The sequence below is a fragment of the Neomonachus schauinslandi genome, chromosome 5, assembly GCF_002201575.2.
Source record: "Neomonachus schauinslandi chromosome 5, ASM220157v2, whole genome shotgun sequence".
Classification (NCBI taxonomy): Eukaryota; Metazoa; Chordata; class Mammalia; order Carnivora; family Phocidae; genus Neomonachus; species Neomonachus schauinslandi.
Genome location: NC_058407.1, coordinates 52,895,994 through 52,919,302, shown reverse-complemented (window position 1 = coordinate 52,919,302; position 23,309 = coordinate 52,895,994). Strand labels below are relative to the sequence as shown.

The window sequence follows — 23,309 nt, the reverse complement described above, 5'->3', positions numbered from 1 at the left end:
GCCTTTGTTTTAGTCACTGCTATATCCCCATTTATCTGTCTGCCCCCGCCCCACCTCTCTCACACATGCTCACACTCACACATGCTCACACTTACACATGCTCTGTGAGCATAGGGGCTTTGTTTTAGTCACTGCTCTAGCCCTATTACCTAAAACAGTGTTTGACGTGTAGAAGGCACTCAAATTAATGAAAAGTAAGGGAAATCACATTTGTCTCTAGTGTCTGGCTTGTGCATCATAGTTATAACCATTTAATGAAACTGGAGTGATGGTAGGAGGGGCACAGTTGCAGGAGTGGACTTGGGGTAGGGAAAAGAATATGAGTTAATTTTAGGCATGTTCAGTTTGTGATGCCCATGAAACATCCAAGTTAGATACATCATAGGCAGATGGATATTCTGATATAGAATTCAGACCAGAGGCTTAGGTTAGTAATAGAAATATGGTTGCTTGTAGATGATACTTAAAATCAGGGATGATTGCATCTAAATTAGGGCATCTTTGAAAAATAGGTCCCAGGACTAAGCCTTACAGTACAGCGTTCAAGTGGAGGAAAGACACTACTGTTGCAATGGGAGAAAAGAAGATTGTTTGCAAGTAGTTTCTAGATTTTGTAATGACTTCTATTATCCTAAAAATACAAGACCAGGTTATTTGCTAAGAATTAAAGAGTAAGATTGCTTGGCAGTACTGAGATCTCATTTGAGGCTGAAGATCATCAATTCAGAATGGTGGAAATGTATTCACTTGAAATTTTCTCTAGCAGTGTTCAGCTACGTAGTGCATAGAATAGATGACTGGGTTCATATAGTAAGTAATTGGGTTCATTTAGGTTTGGAGAGAGAAAAGGGCGAAGGAATTAAGAGCTACTAAACTAAATTTTCTTGTTTTCATTGGGCTAATTTATTTAGCTAATCCAACAAGCAACCATTGAGTCTCCACTGTGTGCCAAGCATTGTTCTAGCCATTAGTAATAGAGTTGAAAAAGACAGTGCCCATACTTTAGAAGTTCATGGTGTAGTGAATGAAAAAAGACATAAATAAATATGATACACTATGTGATAGGATAGAAAGCATGATCAGCCAAATGTTGTGGAAGCAAAGAAAAGAGGGCCCTTGGGAAATAAGTGAGGCTTCACCAAGGAGGTGACTTCTGAGTCAGGCCTTGATTTTGTTTGGTAGAGTATGTTATTGGTAATGGCTTATGTTTTGTTCATTTGGTCATAAAAATAGCAATGAATTACCAGAGGTACAAATATACCATCATAGCTCATACTTATTCCATATTTTTCCACCACAGAAATCCCTACATTTGAAATCTATTTTACCATAGCAAAAAATACATTGTTTATACATAAACACATATTGGCACCCCTTGTATGCTATATATTGATGCTTTTTCACATGTATGCCAGCTCTAAAGAGAAGTACCTAAAATATTTTGAGAATGACAATATCAAGAGAATAAACATATAGCCTTCTAAAGTAATTACATCAAAGATGATGTTCATTTGAATTTGAAGGGTTTACTAGAAAATCACAGCTTTATAACCATGTCATGTATAATTAAAAATAAAAACTCTGTGGCCTTCATTTAGAGAGATTTTGCTTTGAATATAAACTGAATCATTGACACATATATATTAATATACATACACATGTCTATATTCATTATGTATATATGAATGTATTTTTTTTTTTTACAGATTTGTTATATAATTGAGGTATTAATGATTCTTCAATAATTGCCCAAGGCCATTCTAAGTATTAAATACTTTGACAGAAAAAGCTTTCAGTAACTGTTTTGTTTGTTTGTTTTGTTTTGTTTTTATTTTTAAAGATTTTATTTATTTATTTGAGAGAGAGAGAATGAGAGAGAGCACATGAGAAGGGTTAGGGTCAGAGGGAGAAGCAGACTCCCTGCCGAGCAGGGAGCCCCATGCGGGACTCGATCCAGGGACTCCAGGATCATGACCTGAGCCGAAGGCAGTCGCTTAACCAACTGAGCCACCCAGGCGCCCTTCAGTAACTGTTTTTAAAAGAAATTACAAATTTTTTACCAAAATGTTCCTAATTGTTTATAAGGAATTTCTTAATAGTAAGATATAACGTATCTTAAGAGTCCTCTTATACTGGGGCGCCTGGGTGGCTCAGTCGTTAAGCGTCTGCCTTCGGCTCAGGTCATGATCCCAGGGTCCTGGGATCGAGCCCCGCATCGGGCTCCCTGCTCGGCGGGAAGCCTGCTTCTCCCTCTCCCACTCCCCCTGCTTGTGTTCCCTCTCTCACTGTCTCTCTGTCAAATAAATAAAATCTTTAAAAAAAAAAAAAAAAGAGTCCTCTTATACTCACTGAGTACCATACCTAAAGTGTCTCTGTCATCACGATTATACCACCATCTTCCTGGGAACCTCTGCTGTCTTCTCTGAGACTTGTTCCATTAATCATCATATCATTGTTACAGACTTTTAAATCTACCTCTTCACTGTGTTTCTTTAAGCATATATACATGGTCAAGTCTTTTTTTCTTTAATTGGGGGGGGTGGGAAGGAATAGAGTGAAGAGGACTCAACCTTGAAAATTGAAAATAATGGTCTGTGCTTTCTCCCTATTTTTTCATCTCGCATTCAGTAGTCCTCTGAATCATAGCAATAGTAGTTACAAGTATGGATTTTGGAACCTGACTGCTTGGATTCAAATCCTAGTTCTGCTACTTAGTTGTATGATCTTGGATAAGAAACTTCTTAGTTTCTTCATCAGTTAAATGAAGATAAATTGCTTAAGAAGTGCTTGGTAACTAGAAAGCAATATGTCAGTATCAACTGCTGTTACATCATTGCTGTGACCATCATACCACCCCATAGAAATTGCTTTTGAAAAGGTCATTCTTGTTGCAAGGTTCTTTGTAGCCTCTTTACCTTTGAGAAATTGACACCCACTTTAATTGACAAATCCCAGCCTGTCTCAACCATAATTTTCCCTCCTGAGTTTCCCTTCAGTATGTAACTATTAGATGGACATTTCTGCCTAGATAATACTACACTTAAACTAAATGTGTCTACTAAGACCAAACATATTCCCCCAAGAAATCTGATCTTTTTCTCTCTTATACTCCCTTATAGTTGCAACTATCCACCCACTAACCCAAGTCAAAAACTTGAGACTTATTACCCCAAATCCACATTCCACTACCTCTTAATGTCATTTATATCCATCTTCTCTTCTACTGTCAGTACACTATTTCAATACTTGAGCATCTTTTATATGAACTATTGAAATATATCTCTAACTCATATCTTTTTTCCTTTGTTTATCCTCTTCCACTCCATTTAGTACACTAATTCCAGAGTCACCTAGAGGATAAAACCCAAATGGGACCCTACCTACCTCTTTAGCCAAAACTAGAGGTTCTTGGAATTTGTTAAGTTTCAAACTTCTTTGTGTATACTGTTTTCTCTTCCCTGGTTGCTTTTCCCACACCTCCACCTCTCTCCCCTTTCCTCTGTCTCTTTCTTCTGGATAAATACCTATTACACAGTGAGAATCATGAAAGTAGAGATTGTGTTTCGTTTTCTTTTATATCCCCAATGTTTAATATAATGCCAGATAATAATACATTAGAACAGTGTTTCTCACAGTGTGTCTGTGGATGAGATAGCATGGTCAGCAATAAAATAAGCATAGAAATTAAGCATAAGTGATCGAAAACTTTTCTAGCTGTTTGTCAGAGTAATTTTATATATATTAAATCTCATAATAAAAAAATGGGGCTTTGTTTTTTATATGTCATTTTTTATTTCATTTTTCTAGTGGTTCATTTTTTATTTTATGAAAGTATCAGTCTGTGATGATTTGGAAATTAAAAAAAAAAAAATTTAGTTCTTTCACACAAATGGTTAGAGAAGAACTGCATTAGAAAAGATACCAGAAATGTTTAGAACTTGACCTGTCACAGATTGATATTTCTGAAACTGTCTAAACTCCAAAAGAGCACATTAATTTTAAAAAGAATTATAGCACATAGTATCTGTCTTTACTTCTTGAAACTGAAGAGTCAGAAACCTACCAATATATATAATAAAGTCCAAGAAATACTGTAGCTTTATGTTCCAGCAATGTAACCAATCTGATAGCTCTCAGATTGGGCTGCCATGTTAATCACAGCTCGGCAGAGAAACCCCTAGTACCATGCAAATAGTTTCCTTGAATGATTTCATGGTGAATGATAGGAAAAAGGCCTTTTAGAACATTATTTTCATACTTCTAGAGACTCTTGAAATAATTATCTTCTTAATAAATATTTGGTGAGTGATTAGATAAATTTAAGGTTCTTTTTGATTATGAAAATAATCAGAAAATATAATTCATGCTGTTACATGGTATTTAAACTTCTGTTTCAACTCACCTGAAGTATTTATTGTCCGTTATGGGCCTAACGTAATGAAATGATGCAGAGAAGTACATGACATGGTGGTTTCCCTTAAAGAATGTAAAAAAACAGTTAAACTTTTTAGAAATTTTCTGCTATCCTTTCCTGTATGCCTTCACAGGAGAACTAAAAGATCAATGAATCACACAATTTGTAATACCCATTTATTAAAAAATGTTTCTTTACGGAATATTATGTGCAAGGTACTAAACCACACATAAAATTTTAAAGAACCACTGTTTTTTCTTAAATCCTTTGTCTTGATTGACTAAAATAGTGGCATTCATTTCATTGTGAGCCAGTTTTGTATTATTAAGGGGTAGAGCAGATACAATACTAAATATTAAAATTGAATTCGTACACTTTAGTTCTTTAAAATAAATATAACTTACATTAAAGTTTATTGTTATTAGAACCATTTGTTTTTAGTTTCCTTCCTATAAACTGAATATTGAACATAAAATCACTCATTAAATAGCCTGTTACTAAAAAAAAAAAAAAATTTTAGACAATTGCTGTTATATTCTAGTAGTTTGAAAACCTCAAATACATCTGCCTGAAAGTTATAGTATTGTTGTTGGTGTAATCATTATCACAGAAGCTTTCAAATTTATTTATATTGCAAGTAGATCTTCTAATTTCTACTTGTAACATTTAATATGAAAATTAATGGTCTTTACATAATCATAGCTTTTTTAACATTGTAAGATTTACTCACTGTCAGTAACAGGGTAGTCTTTTTGAGAAATTTAGAATTCTCCCTCAGTCCTATAGATGAGAGAGAAAAATAAAAGCATATTTCTTTCCTAGCCAACAAAATGTTTCCCATTAGTTCTCGTCCTTCCCAGAGCTTTCATAATTCTTCATTGAATTTAAGTAGTGTATGATGAAACATCATAGAATTTGAAGGAAAGGGTAACAGCAGGAACTTTAAATGAAATTTAATTTTATTTAGGTCTTAAGCGTAGTGCCCAGATTAATGACAGACATTCAAATGTTAGAACAATATCCTTGTCCAATTCAAAATTGCTGCCTTTAGGGGCGCCTGGGTGGCTCAGTCACTAAGCATCTGCCTTCCGCTTGGGTCATGATCCCAGGGTCCTGGGATCAAGCCCCGCAACGGGCTCCCTGCTGGGCGGGAAGCCTGCTTTTCCCTCTCCCACTCCCCTTGCTTGTGTTCCCTCTCTCACTATGTCTCTGTCAAATAAAAAAAAACAAAACAAAAAACAAAAACTGCTGCCTTTGAAACTATTTTATGTAAAATTCCAATATTTTAAATTGAGTGTATGCCAGTGATCTCTTCTCTGACTAGTTGAAAGGGGAAAAAAACAGTTAAAAGTTTTTTAAGAATAAATGAATTAAAGTTATATCCACTTATTTTTATTATTTTTGTTTTTTAAGATTTTATTTATTTATTTGATAGAGACACAGCGAGAGAGGGAACACAAGCAGGGGGAGTGGGAGAGGGAGAAGCAGGCTTTCCGCCGAACAAGGAGCCCGATGTGGATCTCGGTCCCAGGATCCTGGGATCATGACCCAAGCCGAAGGCAGACACTTAACAACTGAGCCACCCAGGCTCCCCAAAGTTATATCCACTTGTATTTTACTTACCTAAATTTATTTTTTAAAGAAAGCTTGAAAAGAGATTGGAAATGAAACGCAAAATAGAACAATTATATTTGCTTTCCCAAAATATGTGGAGAAGCTTTAGAATTGATCTCTCACATGTAATGAGATTTGCCTTTCCTAGGGGAAAAAGTAACAAAAAACAAAATACCGAGTGTCTTAAAAATATCTCATTTTTAAAATTTACTTGATGAAGGGCGGCCTTATATTTATACTTCTTCATTGTAAAAGTCTACATCACACTTTTCCTTTCTCGTCCACTATTTTTTACAGAACTAGAGCCAGTATCCCAGTATTAACAGAAATCTTCAGAATTATACAGTACCTTTTCAGAATGTTTATACTGTTGTCATGACAAACTGAAAAACAATAGTGTGGCAAATCTGAAAATTCTTATTCCATCTAATCTTAAAATCCAGGAAAAAAGAATATTGGGTTATTCTAAGGTTACTTTAACCATGGATTACTTCAGGTTTTATTTTTAAATCATAAGAAAATAAAATGGTTTCCTCATTTTAGATTGGGTTTTTATTTTTAGTATTGGTTAGTTTGAAGGTTTAGCTACTTTTTTTAAAGGGTTGTGAGTGGCATTACATTTTGATCAGTTACAGAATGAGTTACACAACTCAAAGCTTTAGGTAATCAAAAATTAAGTTTGTTTTCTTTCCTGTTCTAGTTACCGGTTTACTAAAATAGTGAGCATACATGATCACTTGAAAATTGGGCTTCTGGAGCACCTGAACAGAAAGGGAGTGGTTCATATTCAGCATTACAAAAGACAACTTTCTCTTTTTGAAGGGGATTACTTTGGCTATTTTCCAGGTACTGGGGAAATTCCAGATTCATTACAAGTTATTGGGATGGCTATTAATTATTCATTTCCTAAAATATGTTGATTACAGACGAGATTTGGTTATATAGTAGAACTTTATTTCACTTCATCAATTAAAAAAATGATGTATAAATTTATAGTGAAATACAAAATTGAGATGGGTCACATATTTTTTCAGAGAACTCTAGAAACATCACTCTTACTGATCACAACATTTAATGGTAGAACTTTTTGAAAATAATGTAAGAGCAATAGGATCTGTACGTGTATATAAGGAAAAGTTATGTGCAGAGCATTGTAGCTTTTCCAGCTAATTAAATAATGAAAGAAAATCTTAACCTCACATAATAGTACAATTTTAGATGTATGGAAATTTACAACTAGAGAATTTTTCATAGAGAATTATTACTTTATAAAATAGTTGAATGGTATATGCATTCTTTTTAAAAATAGTTCTTCATGGAGGCAGTGGTTAAAGTTCTATATACATCGACCCATATAGCAGAATGTCCACTCAAGACATTTGATTATTTAGAAGAATTCTCTTTGGAATTTTTTTTTTTAAAGGTTTTATTTATTTATTTGAGAGAGAGAGAATGAGAGAGAACACATGAGAGGGGATAGAGTCGGAGGGCAAAGCAGACTCCCTGCCGAGCAGGGAGCCCGATGCGGGACTCGATCCAGGGACTCCAGGATCATGACCTGAGCCGAAGGCAGTCGCTTAACCAACTGAGCCACCCAGGCGCCCCTCTCTTTGGAATTTTTATGTCTGGCTCTAGGTTGAAGATTTGGGGAAGAGTCTATAAAAATCTATTTCCAAATATTTTTTCTCTACATATCTTTCACTTATAAGGATTTATCTTGATAGTTTGGGGCATTCACAATAGCTGTTTTCCTTCATCAGGAATGCTTGCCTAGGCATTATTTGGACTTCTATTTTTGAACTTATAGAACTTTCAGATAGGTTATAGTTCTCTAACAGGGTGCAATTCAGATCTCTTTAGTGTTTTCCTACTGCTCTCAATTTCTCTAAGGACTGCTTCTGGTCTTTCTGCCATATAAGTTTTCATTCATTCAACACACCTTTAAGGTATGTGTCAGGCATTGTGCTATAGACCCTGAGGTACAAAAGTGAATTAGACATGGACACTGCTCTCAAGATAAGTGCAGTATAAGTGAGTTCAAGGTATAGAATTAGCTCAGAGGAAGGAATATTATTCTCCCTTGAGGTGCTGAGGGAGATGTAAGAGATGGTGTTTGTAAGAGATGCTGAGATGAGTGTTAAAGAATGAGTAGGAATTTCTTAGAGGGGAAGAATATTCTAAGAAAGGGAGAAGGAGTACATGCTAAGGTTCAATCTTAATACCTTAAACTAAGGGCTAAATATGTCTTAAGACTCCTAATTCAAATTCACATTCAAGAATATTCTTTATTATTTGGAGTTTCCATTTTAAATGCATATGTAAGCACAAGTAGAGAACCACAGAGCCACTTTCAGGAACAGATGCTTAGCAAAGTCACGTCTGCTTACAAAATAATTAACTTGCACATACCCAGGCATTCTCATTCCTCATGGATCAACAATTTTTCATACTTGCTTATATCCTGAACCTTCCAGTTAACCAACTGGTCATTTTATCACGAAGGCTAATAAACTAATAAATGCCAAAACTAATATATACTAAATATGAAATTTAGTATTTTAATCCTTAGATCTTCAATTGCTCTTGTCAGTTTCACACATTATTAACTTGCCTAGGAATCATAAAAAATATTTAAGTATAGAAATATTTAGCCTCGTTAACAAGTGCATTTTTGCTTGTTCATTATTATATATTTTTACTTACTCTCTTTTACATTAAGAACTGAAACTACTGGTACAGAATCCTTTTCTTCATTCTGATTATTGCTTTACTTTTAACATGGTATTTCACAAAATTCTATCCAGTTTTAGGAAAAACTATAGGCACCATTATGATATAAACAAAATGTGGCTTAAGATACGTGGTGCATATCTTATGATCAGTTACATTACCTCATATTTGGACTTCATTTTTTTTTTTTTTTTGGTGATAGTTGTAAGAGGTAGTTCTCCTTGAAATACTGAAGTGTTGGTGTTTGTCAATGGCAGGGGGTTAAAATCTGAATTAACAAAGGTGAAGCTCAAAATGGCATGTGACTGGTAGAATGTCACAAAACTCATAAGTAGCCACAGAAATAACATACTAATACTGTTTATATAATCCCTTTTGTTTTTCTGATAGACTTTTATCTATGTTCTCAGATTTTACTAGGAAAAGCCATGTATGTTAGGATGAGTTTTGTTCTGTTTTACAGTTCAAGAATCATTGAGAGTGAGAAATACATCCACGTAGGCACACAACAAATGTTGTGTGATTTCAGGTCCATATTATGTCACTCCGTAGTAAAGTATCTTACAGGCTGAAAAGGAAATTCCCTAGGTCTACATATGTAAGGCTTTTATTATATATATGTCTTAAGAAAAGAATTGTTTCGGGACAGCCCCAATCAGATAGAAAAGTGATGTTTGTTATAGTAGAGGAATCTTTGAGAGAGATGTTTCAGAACTATGGTTATGGTTGTTTTTATTATTGAACCAGTCAAAATATTTGTTCTTTAAAACATTGTACTTAATGGCAACCAGTCCAAGTGCCCAGTTTTCTTGTAGTTGTCAAAGATGTTCATGTTTCTAAGATAGCCTCATGTTAAAAGATAGAATGAGTTGCATATATTATAACTCAAACTGCATTATGACCAATTTTAAGAAATCCTTCTGCCACAGTGATGGCATTGAATACTGGTAACACTTGAGGCATGGAAATATTTTGGTTGTTTGACCTGTATTCTAATTATACCTTGAAATTTGTACTAAAAATTATAAGAAAACTTTTATTTTTTTAAGTGGTCTTTATAGTATTTCAAGAATAATATTTTCAAGGTCAGGGAGAAAAGATATTTTCAGTATGAGAAAGAAAATTCTGACATCAGTGTCAGTTTTTAAACTCTTATGATACGTGCATTAGTAGAACACTTAAGCTGTCTATTGAATTTCTGTATTTATATGTGTTTGTATAAATTTTTTTAAAAATGCAGCTTCTGAGTTTCTTAAAACATTATGTTCTGGTGTACACCTGAAACTAATGTAACATTGTATGTCAACTATACTTACGTTTTTAAAAAATTGTGTTTAACAAATAGAATGCTTTTTTGGGCCATTTAGGACTCAGTGGTTTAAATTTAAATATAAGGGTTATCTCAAAATATATTGGTTATGATACCTTGACTCGTAATATAAGCACTTATCATTAAAACTATTTGTGTATTTTTGTTATTTAGTTTGTAATGTTGAATTATAGTCAACTTGAAAATCACATGTGTCACTTTGAAAATAATCACTGGTCTCTGTGTCAAGGACTTAAAACAAATCCAAGCAGAGACGCACTACAAAGCAGGTAGTGGATTGAATGAAAGTTAAACAAAAGCATGGGAAGGTTGTGGGGTTTTTTTTTAAGTTACTTATTTATTTTAAGCAAACTCTACACCCAATGTGGGGCTCAAACTCAGGACTCTGAGATTAAGAGTTGCACAAAAGCATGGGAAAGTTTTTAATAGGTTCTGTCCTTCTTTGGCTTAGTATTCAAGTAAAAGTGCTTAAAGAAACTTTTGAGATTATTCATTACCAGCTAATATATTTTTGCCTCATTTAGTAATAATTCATTCAAGAAAAATTTAAGTACTCTGTGCCAAACATTTGAAGGATAAGAGTAAAAAAACCAAGAGGATAAAAACATTGTTAATATAGGCAAAAACATGTTTTATTAATCATGCGTACATGCTGCGTGCTGAAGATATATATATAATTGATTTTATGGTTCCTGCTCTCATGAAAGTCTCAGTCCATTTAGCAAGACAGACAAACTAAAATTAAAGTTACACTATATTATAAAATAAGTGCTGTAATAAAAGTGAACATTATGCAATATGGAAACATACAGGAGGAAACACTATAAGGAAATCTAGGAATCCTGAATCTTGATGGTTTAGTAGAAGTTAGTAGGACAAAGAAGGTATGTTTCACATAGATGGAGTGATACTGAAAATTTACAGAGTGAGAGATTGCATGGAGGTCAAGGAACCACAAGTAATTAAATGAGGCTAGGATGGAGTCAAATAAAGGTATTAGCAAAACATAGGCTACCTAGGTAGCAAAAGACAGATTCTTTCAAAAATTTGAGATTTTAATCTGAAATTGCTATTAAAGGATTTATAGCAAGGAAGTGACATAATTAGATAAAAATTTTACAAAGATCACTCTGGATGCTACTGGAAAAGGATTTTCAGTTATATTTGGAAGCTCTGCAAGATAAGGATACATGTAAACAATTGAGTGAAAACTTTCAAAAATTATTTGTGTTTGTACAACTTCATTCTTAGTTTGGTAAAACCATAAATTAGGTTCTTTGTATAATGCTGTTACAGACAGTAGTGGAATATCATATTCTTAGTATAACCCTGAACTGATCAAATACAGGGATTTGAAAAAAAAATACAAGGATTTGAAAACTAATTGTTGGAAATGCTGTCAGACCGCCTCCTCTTTGCCTCATTGACTATATAGTGTTGATCCTATTTGTACTAAATCAGATGATACTGCTAAGTGATGGCATTTAATGTAGCTATGGTGTGTTCTGGGTTGCCTGGCCCTACCTCTAGTCCTGCGTTTATAACTAAAAGAACATATAATGCAAAAGGAAAAGAGAATGAATCTCAAAAGGTGTATAAGATTATGAAAGGTTGAGGTATAAAAGAAGTTCAGAAGTAGGAAAGTATCCTTTCCCAAATTGCCTCCTACACTGTAACTTACCTCTGTCTTCTTGCTCACGTAAAATTTGTTACTGCTGAAAATGGCTTGAAAATTATACTAAGGTCTATGTAGTCTAACCAAACACTTTTAGCTGTTTTTATATTGTTTTCGTTGCCTAAGAATTACATAATAACAAATTCCATGATATTATAAATAGTTCTCCCTTTTTGCCTTATGATTGGGGCCAGATTACCAATATGAGCTGTATTGTTTTTATTCCATTGAAAATATCAAAATAGATATTATAGTTACTTGAGTAAACATATTTGAAACCACAAAATAGAACTTTATAATTTATTTCAAAAAATTGAACATGCCTAATTTTGAAATTTTAGCCAAACAGTACATGGTGTATAGACATAGTTTATGGTACCCAACTTAGTGGCATGAACCCAGCAGGCTGAACTTTTCATAGCTACCAAGACTTTAATCCCAGACTATTAATCCAAATGAGTGGTAAGCAAGCTTTGAAAAACCTTGATTTCCATTCATATAAATCCGAGCTCTCATAAGAATGAGTTTTGAATCCTTTACATGCAAGCAACTACCTTCATTTAAGTACTTTGCCAGTTGACTCCCAAGACAAACGTCTTCCTGCAGCAAAAGAAAGTGACCTATATGACCATATGTCTGTCAGTCATTACATATTCTATTTGACGATTCTAGACATCTAACTGATAAAGTAATACTGGATTTATAATTAAGTCAAATTGTATGGTATTATCAACTTAAAATTATTCATCTTGAGATAAAATATTGTGGAAAAACTATATTTCTGCCATCTGTTTTATTTTAAATCCTAAATTATTTAATTCTAAATGGAAAAAGAGATGGACAGTGAACTTATTCATAGTTTTAATCTTGCCATAAAAGAAAATTGGATTGTTATGGTATTGAAAACTTGATTTAAGAACACACTTACCAGAGTTCACATAACAAAAGTTGGTTTCCTGAGGCTCAGCTAATCTGTACTGTCCCTTCTAAAAATGGTTGACCAAATGGAAAACATAAAGGCTGCTCTTTCATGATAAGGAATTGACAATGGAAGCACTAAATACCTCTTTAAAGTTAATTTCTTGCTTGCACTCTATCTCAGTTTTTACCTACTCAGGCTAATTTGCAGGTGCCTGGGATGAGTAGACAATCCATAATTTCTACCAATCAAGTAAAAGAAGGAAAGAAAACTCTGAGCTTCTCTCCCAGTTAACAGGTAGTTTGCTGTGGTTAAAATTAATGCAGATTTTACAGCAACAAATATTAGCATTTTCATTTATTATAAGTAATTGATTTGAAATTTGGGAAATGAATAGTTGAGTGCATCATTTGAGTGTTTATTTGACCAGTTATTTATTAGTTCAAGAGCCCATCATTTAAAATTTTCTCTGTATATTATGGCAAGTCAGTTTGTTTCTTCATTTTAACATGTTTAATGTGTGGTTACTTTTACTTGAAAATGTGTTTTATTCTTTGCAGTGTTTGAGCAACACACCTCCACTTACTGAATATTTCCTCAATGATAAGTATCAAGAAGAACTGAATTTTGACAATCCCTTAGGAATGAGAGGTGAAATAGCTAAATCTTATGCTGAATTGATCAAACAAATGTGGTCTGGAAAATTTAGCTATGTCACGCCAAGAGCCTTTAAGGTTAGTACAGTAAGTACATTTTCAATAAGGGCTATATCATCCCCAAGAGGACAAAAGTAGGTTCTTTGGGGAAGGAGTGAAAAAAATCATAGCTGTTAAATTGATTTGTGGCCCTCCATAGGGACTCAACACAAATAGATACACAGTACTGTGCTGTTAAATTTCCTGGGTGGGGGATGGGACAGATAATTACTTTAAAATGTCCAAAAAGGTTCTGGGGGATGGGGAGGGAAATAATGAAATATTGGAAAACACTGATATGGTACAAATGACAAGAGATAGCAGAGCATATTCAGGTTGCTTTAGAATACAGTACATATCTGAGAAACCTACATAAATTTTTATTACAACTGTAGAGGCTGGGGCGCCTGGGTGGCTCAGTCGTTAAGCGTCTGACTTCGGCTCAGGTCGTAATCCCAGGGTCCTGGGATCGAGCCCCGCATCGGGCTCCCTGCTCGGTGGGAGGCCTGCTTCTCCCTCTCCCACTCTCCCTGCTTGTGTTCCTTCTCTCGCTGTCTTTCTGTCAAATAAATAAATAAAATCTTTAAAAAAAAAAAATGTAAAGGCTAAATTTGGGCATGTCATTGAAGTCTAAGAAACTCAGTTTATTTTGAGAGTCGTAAGTTTGAAAAGTTATTGAAATGAAACTAGTCTGCAAAACCAGCACTACATATTAATTATTTTCAATATAATCCTTAAGCTTTTAAGTTTATTTTTATTCTTACTATTCTATCATTGTGAATAAACTTATTTGTTTATTCTTATTCTTATATGGTTACCTCTTAGGACCAATAAAACCTCAAGTAATTTAGTTTGTCATTCAAATAAGAATTGAGCTGAAATTTAGTTTTATATAGTTAAAAAAGTTTTCCTATTTTTTAGAAGATTTTTATTTATTTGACACTGAGAGAGAGCAGGGGGATAAAGTTTTCCTATTTATTACAGGTGAGTTCTGTTTTAAAGAAAAGCAGTTTTCAGCTATTTTTTAACACAGACAACTTAAATGATACTCATATAGGACATCTGGGCAACATTTTATTAACTATATACTAGTTCTTAAATAAAAAACAAATCAAAACACGACTGCATTTATCTTCTTTAAGTTTCTAAGCTTTGGACAAGCTAATTTAGACAAACTATTTCTCAACCCTTACCCATGATTCCAATTAGTTTTATTTTACTAGATACTATATTAAGATTATATGTAAACAGGCTCTTGATATCTGACTTTTTCTTTCACATTTCTTTTCAGTTTTATAAAAAATAAATAGTACTGCAAAGACTAGGAAAATTATATATGAACACAAACATTCCTGTTATCTCTGAGATTTATCTTCTTTTTACACACACAAACTAAATGAGAGCTTTGTAATTTTTTCTAGTGACCCAGAAGTATTATTGAATTTTATATTTCCAAATCCTTTGTACAAAACTTTACCATATTTTCTCCTTGTTCTTTCCTCAGGTCTTTTCTATATTACAGATCAGTTATTTAAAAAATGTTTTTAGATATGTAATTATCTATTTGTATTTATGTATATGTAATTACCGTATCTGCAAATGACTGCAGAAGTGCCACAAGTTGATTTGGGGGGTTACAAATAAATGTTAGCAGTTGGTGAATTCACAAAATATGAAATCCGTGAATAATGAGAATCAGTTTTTTTTTTAATCAGTCTTGTCCCTATAACTGATTTTATAGTTTTGCTTTTCTTACAGACACAAGTAGGACGTTTTGCACCTCAGTTCTCTGGATACCAGCAGCAGGACTGTCAAGAGCTATTAGCTTTCCTGTTAGATGGATTACATGAGGATTTGAATAGAATTAGGAAAAAACCATATATACAATTAAAAGATGCGGATGGAAGGCCAGATAAGGTAAATTTAATGATATTATTGTCACCACTGTTACAATAATGTGATATCTCTGTGTAATATGTGTCTGTTTTTCTTACAGATAGTTGCTGAAGAAGCCTGGGAAAACCATTTAAAAAGAAATGATTCTATCATAGTAGATATATTTCACGGCCTTTTCAAATCAACTTTAGTTTGTCCTGAATGTGCTAAGATTTCTGTAACATTTGATCCTTTTTGTTACTTGACACTTCCATTGCCCATGAAAAAAGAACGCACCTTGGAAGTGTATTTAGTTAGAATGGATCCACTTACCAAACCTATGCAGGTAGGTCATGATTATTTTCTTTGCATTTGTTTCTTTTATAAAAACTTAGTATTGAGACCTTGTGTCTCAAGCACAATTCAGTAGTAAGTTTATTTGTGTAGGAGATTTTCTAAACTAAATACTTTGGAAATTAGTACAAATTTTTAGGGTCTTGAAAAGGTGAGGGATGTGTAAAGTATCATTATTTGTAAAAACAAAATTCTCAAAGGCTTTTTCTTATGAAAGAAAAATGAGAGGTTGTTCAATTTTACAATGTTAGGATAAATATCAGCTTAACAAAGATTAATAACATTATTTTTCCTATTTTCCAACTTGAACTTTAATGTTAATTATAATTTTTCTAGTGGCTGTTGGAAGGAAAACTAATACCATACATTTTGATTCATGATTTGATAATGGTATACTTAAATACCTATAATTTTTAGGCATCTTAAGAACTTGGAAGAGAAATAGAAATTTAGTTCAGCTATAGATACTTGCTTCACTAATGTTCTAAGCAAAGCACTGTATTTTCTCCCTTCATTTGTCAATTAATCCTTTTCTGACACTTGAACCACCCTAATAAAAGTAGTTCTTCCTCTTCTACCTTCAGTTCAATTCTGTTATCGCATTTATTAAATTTTATTATGACCTTTGGTTTACTTACCTTCTCTCCACTAGAGCATGAGTTCTTTGAGGATAGGGACTTTGTAAATCTTTGTATTTCCAACCCCCATGACTTGTAGTACTACTAATGCAGAAATATTCAAAAATTATATTCATTGAAATATGTGTTGGGCACCTCGTGAGAGTATAAAGCTGTTTGGCAAACAGAGCAGACATGGTTCCTGCTTTAGAGCACTGTTTACTGAAGATCTTTAGCTTAGAGTTCCAGCCAGATAGTGCAGTTTCTTAGAGCATAGTAGTTATATTAGTCCGCTCAGGCCTGGCATAACAAAATGCCATAAACTGAGTGGCTTTAAACGACAGAAATTTATTTTATTACAATTCTGGAGGCTGGAAGTCTAAGATCAAGAGCACCAGGATGGTTGGTATCTAGTGCAGACTCTCTTCCTGGTTTACAGACAACCTTGTCCTCACTGTGTTTAGAGACAGAGCAGAGTGAGAGAGAGCACCTGTATGCACATAAGCTCTCTGGCATCTCCTTATAAGGGCACTAATCTCATCATGAGGACCCCACCTTTTTGATCTCATCTAAACCACCCTAAAGCCCCCTCCAAATACCATTACATTGGTGGTTAGAGCTTCAACACATAAATTTTAAGGGGACACAATTCAACCAATAGCAATATCATGAGATCTGTAAGAAAGGTCTGCTTTTGATAATCTTAACATTAATTTAGTGGAAGTGTCTGGGTTTACTGTCAACAAGGACACCATAAATGAAGTGTTCATAATAAAAGTATAGTCCTTTCATTCAAAGTAATTAAAGTCTAGTAAAGCCTAGTCATGCACTTAGTAATGCAGATTTTCCCTATTTCTTTTGCTCCTTCTTTATATGTTTCCTTCACGAACGCATTGAACTTGATACCCTCATGTCCGTGTTTCATTCAGTAGTACTAAGAATATTGAGCAGGGCCAGGAAAGGCCTGCTTTTATTTTTGGCTGGGGAATATATGTTCACATTTCTAAAATCACACCCTTTAATAAGCATAGACTTGTTAACGTTCTTTTCAATGGAGGGAAACTATAGCAATGCTAAACTACACTCTTACCTGTCTAGTTTGTAAGTTTGTAAATATATGCCAATGAATATAATGGAATGAGAGAGAAGCATAAAACAATAAGTAAAAATTTGTCACAACAAAAAAATACACTGTTTTTCTACAGTACATTTGTTAAAGACAGTACTTTCCCATGCTAGTAATACAAAGTAATCTTTATTACATAGGGACAGATTGCATTCAAATTTCCCATTAGCCTATAAGGCATGTATTGAATGTTCTCCCATAATTTGGGTTTTAAATTGTTTTTCCAGTAATATCAATTTCATTAGTATACCTCTTTTCTCACTTGGTGGCCAAAACTACCAATTTGTGGAGATTGGAGCCATGGTCAGCACAGAGGAATTGGGCATTTTTTTCCTACTTGGAGGCAGTAACAATTCAAATACAAAATAATAGACTCATTAACAGTGTGCTTTAACCAGCTGGAGAGGAAAGGGAAATTAGCTGAGTTAACCTACTTGATGAGTTTCCCCATCAATGGAGTTGATAGTTTATTAGTCATAGTTTATTAGTAATTGTACTGAACACATATTATGTATTGGACTCTCATACCCTGCAAAGTGCTGGAAATACAAAGGTGTTCCTGGTTCTTGTTCCCAAGAAGCTTTTCATACAGTGTGAAAAATGCTGTGACAGGACACTATAGGAGTATACAGAAGGAGTGACATACCCAAACTGCCAGTAATGCCCATGTTGAATCCTGAAGGATGATTAGGTTTTAAGCATGTGAAAGCTGGAAATAAAGGCATTGTAGACCAAGAGAGTGGCATATACAAAGAGCTAAAGGCAAAAGAGGACATGGCCCACTTCTGGAAATTATAAGTAGATAATATGGTAAGCAGGAGTGAGCTCATAAAGAAGTTTGCTGCCATGATAGGAAGTTTGGACTTCATCCTAAAAATTAGAGGAGCTATTAAAGGTTATTAAATGAGAGATTATGTGACCAGATTTGTATTCGAGAGAGAAGACCCAGGCTAGTGCAAAGACTGGATTGGAAAAGCTTAGGTCAGATGTACTAAGACCATGTAAGAGAGTTTTGTAGTGATCAGATAACAAATGAAAAGGGCTTGAACTCTTAAGATTAGTGTCAGGATGGCAATTAGAAGAACTAGTTGAATACAAGAAGTAAAAATGTTTAAGAATATTCAAAGATGATGCCAAGCTTATTGGGTTGCAAAACTGAGGAGACGGAGGTGCTCTTTGTTTTAATGGGATATATAGGAAGAAAGGTTTAAGAAGAAACCTTTTTAATATTGGATATGTTGACCTAACATGACCTAAATCTGTGTTTCGTACTGGACATGTTGAGGTGCATGAGGAAAATTTAGGTAGATAGAACTATCAGTAGGTGTTGAGTTTATGTATCTAGACCGGAGGAGAGATGTCTGTGCTTGAGACAGAAATTGGGCAGTGAGCTCTATTAAAATGATAGTGTATGTCTTAGAAGGATGAGATTCCCTAAGGCTAGGGTGACCCTGTGATGTATCATCTAAACCAGAATTCTTTTAAAAATAAAAGGGGCCATTATTAATCATTATACCAGGACTGCAGGCTCATCCAGGACTGACCAGAGCAAACTGGGATATATTGTCACCTGCTGTAAAGAGAGCCTATACAATCAAGAGGAGGGCAGGCTAAGGGGGTTTGGCGGGGGTGGCACCTGGGTGGCTCAGTCGGTTAAGCCGTTAATCATCTGCCTTCTGTTCAGGTCGTGATCCCAGGGTCCTGAGATCGAGTCCTGCATTGGGCTCCTTGCTCAACAAGGAGCCTGCTTTTCCCTCTGTCTGCTGCTCCCCTTGCTTGTGCTCTCTCTCTCTCTGACAAATAAATAAAATCTTAAAAAAAAAAAAGAAAGGAAGAAAGAAAAGGTCAAGGGTAAAATTCTAAAGGAATTTGACAATCTTGGTAAATGGTTAAATAAAGAGATGAGGACAAAAGCTAGGGGTGAATGGGAAGTGAGGAAGTTAAGATAATGTGGACATTACTTTTAACAAGGTTATTTATAAAGCAGGAGAAAGGGAGATAGAGGGAAAGCAATGAAGGACTGGTTTCTTTCTTTTTTTTTTGAGAGACTTGTAAATTATTCCATTGCTTATGTAAGAATCAGGACAAAATGGAATAAAGGATGATTGCTGGTTCCCGAGGAAATAGAACAGGATAGGATTCAGAGCAGAGATGCTAGGGTTAGCCTTAGATGGGAAGGGTGACAACTGATTCTCTTTCCATGTGTAGAAAGAGCTGGAGAAAAGGATCTTTTAGAAGGTTGTTAGAGGACACAGAGTTGGAGATTTTCCTATCCAGTAGCCCCCCCCCCCCCCCCCCGTATTCTGCGGATAGTGAAGGGAGAGGTGGTGAAATAGGAAACCTAAGGAATGGTGAAGATTTTATATAGTTACTGAGACAGAAATGAAGGAAGAAGCAAATAAGGGATGCACAGAATTTCTGGCTAGTTTTGAATAATTGGTTAAGACTTGGGCATTGTGAATTTGTAGCAAACCAATTTCTAAAGTTGGTCAATTTTCTCCAGCATATCTGAACAGCTCTAAGAAAGTATAGCAAGAATAAAATTGAATAACAAAATAGTTAAAGATTTTGCAGTGCAGTAGTTGAAGTGATGAATCATGTGGGTTCTGGAGGGAAGGCCATGAAGACGGTAGGAAGTTGGTAAACCACGAAAAAATTGAAAATTAAAAAGACTAGAGCTCTAAAGGTAAGCCAAGAATGGGAAAGAATGAGATCCCAAGAAAAGTAATTAGTGGTTAGTCAGTAGCCTGATAAGAGTTTAAGGTATCAGAGGTGGAGCAAGTTTATGACAAGGTGCAAGAAGTGAACTACAGTTGAATGTAAGTGTGGGTCTTTGAGGGGCGCCTGGGTGGCTCAGTTGGTTAAGCGACTGCCTTCAGCTCAGGTCATGATCCCGGGGTCCTGGGATCGAGTCCCGCATCGGGCTCCCTGCTCTGCGGGGAGCCTGCTTCTCCCTCTCCCACTCCCCCTGCTTGTGTTCCCTCTCTCGCTGTGTCTCTCTGTGTCAAAATAAATAAATAAAATCTAAAAAAAAAAAAAAGTGTGGGTCTTTGAATCAAAGAGCTAAGGAACAATTAGTCTGAGATAAATTATCCATATAGACATTGTCAGCCAGGATGATAGTAGGATTGGAGAAAGACACTGTAAACCAAATACCAAGTGAATGTGAGGAAGCAACCAAGAGTTCAGTTTCATCTACCGAGTGTTTTTTCCAAAGTAATAAATGCATTATAATTTTTTTGTTTTTTAGTACAAAGTGGTTGTTCCCAAAATTGGAAACATACTTGATCTTTGTACAGCATTGTCTGCTTTGTCAGGAGTACCTGCAGATAAGGTAAGGTGTTTCTGGGTTTGAAGTATGTAAGTTGGGAGTTTAGTTTTTCAGTGATGTAAAACCAGCTTAATAGAAATTTATTTCCTTTTAGATGATAGTTACTGATATATACAATCATAGATTTCACAGAATATTCGCTATGGATGAAAACCTTAGTAGTATTATGGAACGGGATGATATTTATGTGTAAGTATAAAATTCATTGTGCAAAATAATACTTGGGAAAAATTTCAGAAGAAATAACATAAAAGTTTTCAGAGTTTATGGTCAGTTTTGTCCTTACAGGTTTGAAATTAACATCAATAGGACAGAAGATACAGAGCATGTGATTATTCCTGTTTGCCTAAGAGAAAAATTTAGACACTCAAGTTATACCCACCATACTGGTTCTTCACTTTTTGGTCAACCTTTTCTTATGGCTGTACCACGAAATAATACTGAAGATAAACTCTATAATCTCCTGCTTTTGAGAATGTGGTAAGTGTCAGACAATTCTACATTAACAAAAGGAATGATAGAATAGTTAATAAAAATAAATGTGCAGTATACTATCAGAGTATGATAAGCTTGTATTATCTCAACTTTGTTTAAACAGATAGCAATTTACAAAATCAAATTATAGTTTAATTCATTTTCTTGATCATGTTAAACACATTACTGAGGTAATTGCAAACCCAGAACGCATGAATTCTTTTAGCTGTTTTAAACCAGAAGTTTACGATTGGAAGAAAATAGGAATTTGTCATGTATGCACTCTGAAATTACAACAAATTTCAGGTGCTTCATTTATTTACACACCTTGCTAGCAAGTTCAAGAACTCCTCCTATAATGGTTTTATTTAAAAGGATAAACTTTCATGGTTGATAGTATTTTAAGCCAACCCCTTTTTTGTCATCCTAAAACCTTGATTTGAATTATAATATAATCAAAACTGCCATTTGATCCCTTTTATTTTATCCTTTGTAACTGACATATTTAGTATTCTTTCTTGCATACGTATTTTAATCATTATAGTCCCATAGCCTATACATAAAGATCCCATTATACAGTGATAAGTGATCTTAGTAATAATACATATATCATCTAAATGAGAATATGTAATAATTTTAAGTCAAATTATTTGCCACAAACTTTTAACATAGAAAGATGTTAAAACCCTAGAAGTAACAGATCACCTTCTTTCTTTTTATAAAGACAACCAAAACAGAAATGATTAGTCACTTGCACTTATGGTACTATTTCGAGTTTAATTTATCCTTCAACTAAATGACCACTATTACTCCATTAAAAAGTTTTTTTTACTGAAAGAATGGAAAACTTTTTTTTTTTAAGTTTTTACCTTCATAAAACTAAATTTGTTTGATTTCTGATTTTATTTAAGCCGATATGTCAAAATATCTACTGAAACTGAAGAAACTGAAGGATCCCTACACTGCTGTAAGGACCAAAATATTAATGGGAATGGCCCAAATGGCATACATGAAGAAGGCTCACCAAGTAAGACTTTCCTTTTAAATTATAAAGCCTTTCACTTGGATTATTGCCTCAAAAAAAAAAGAAGATGGGGATTAAGGAACTAAAAAATCTCTTCAAGCCTGGGAAAAATAATGTTAATATTAATAACTTTTAAATGTAATATTGGGTTTATTTAAAAGACTTCTAATATCTAAAATTAGGTGAAATGGAAACAGATGAGCCAGATGATGAATCCAGCCAGGATCAAGAACTTCCCTCCGAGAATGAAAACAGTCAGTCTGAAGATTCGGTTGGAGGAGATAATGATTCTGAAAATGGATTATGTACTGAGGAAACTTGTAAAGGTCAACTCACGGGACACAAAAAAAGATTGTTTACATTCCAGTTCAACAATTTAGGCAATACTGATATCAACTACATCAAAGATGATACCAGGCATATAAGATTTGATGAGAGGCAGCTTAGGCTAGATGGTAAGTGCGAAAACTGGCTTGAACACTGAACTTGAGCAAAGCATGTTATTATTTTAGGTGAAAACTGAAATTCAGGGGCGCCTGGGTGGCTCGGTCGTTAAGTGTCTGCCTTCGGCTCAGGTCATGGTCCCAGGGTCCTGGGATCGAGCCCTGCATTGGGCTCTGTGCTCAGCCGGGAGCCTGCTTCTCCCTCTCCCACTACCCCCTGCTTGTGTTCCCTCTGTCGCTGTCTCTCTCTGTCAAATAAATAAATAAAAAATCTTTAAAACAAAACAAACAAATTCAGCAGTCATGAAAAATAACATTCACTTACCTATATAAAATCTATATTTATATCTTAAATGAAAAGTCTTAATTTCTAAGTATACTAAAACACATCACTGCTTATTAAATGGAGGTTAGACTTATGCTTAAGTTACTATCTTTTTTTTTTAACTCCTTAAATTTTTAATGGCTTGGAAACAGCAATTTACCCTGATTACCTAGTGCAAGTAGAAAAGATTGTTTATTCTAGTATATATTTTAACATTAAAATATACTCATTTTAATGAAGGCATATTAAATTTTAAAGAAAAAATATGTTTTCCATCTTAGAAAGATCTTTTCTTGCTTTGGATTGGGATCCTGATTTGAAAAAAAGATATTTTGATGAAAATGCCGCTGAGGTAGGTCATCA

The 23,309-nt window shown here is 34.3% G+C and overlaps 1 protein-coding gene across 2 annotated transcripts in view; it reads left to right on the top strand.

Moving 5' to 3' along the window:
* USP15 (ubiquitin specific peptidase 15) overlaps window positions 1-23,309 on the top strand; it is a 127,758-nt gene that overhangs the window by 92,724 nt on the left and 11,725 nt on the right. For both annotated transcript variants that reach the window (XM_021678691.2, XM_021678692.2), the window contains 9 exons: window positions 13,243-13,416; window positions 15,136-15,294; window positions 15,374-15,598; window positions 20,600-20,683; window positions 20,775-20,869; window positions 20,969-21,160; window positions 22,066-22,181; window positions 22,361-22,633; window positions 23,228-23,298. In XM_021678691.2, coding sequence (XP_021534366.1) covers window positions 13,243-13,416; window positions 15,136-15,294; window positions 15,374-15,598; window positions 20,600-20,683; window positions 20,775-20,869; window positions 20,969-21,160; window positions 22,066-22,181; window positions 22,361-22,633; window positions 23,228-23,298 — 1,389 coding nt within the window. The remainder of the gene's footprint in view (window positions 1-13,242; window positions 13,417-15,135; window positions 15,295-15,373; window positions 15,599-20,599; window positions 20,684-20,774; window positions 20,870-20,968; window positions 21,161-22,065; window positions 22,182-22,360; window positions 22,634-23,227; window positions 23,299-23,309) is intronic.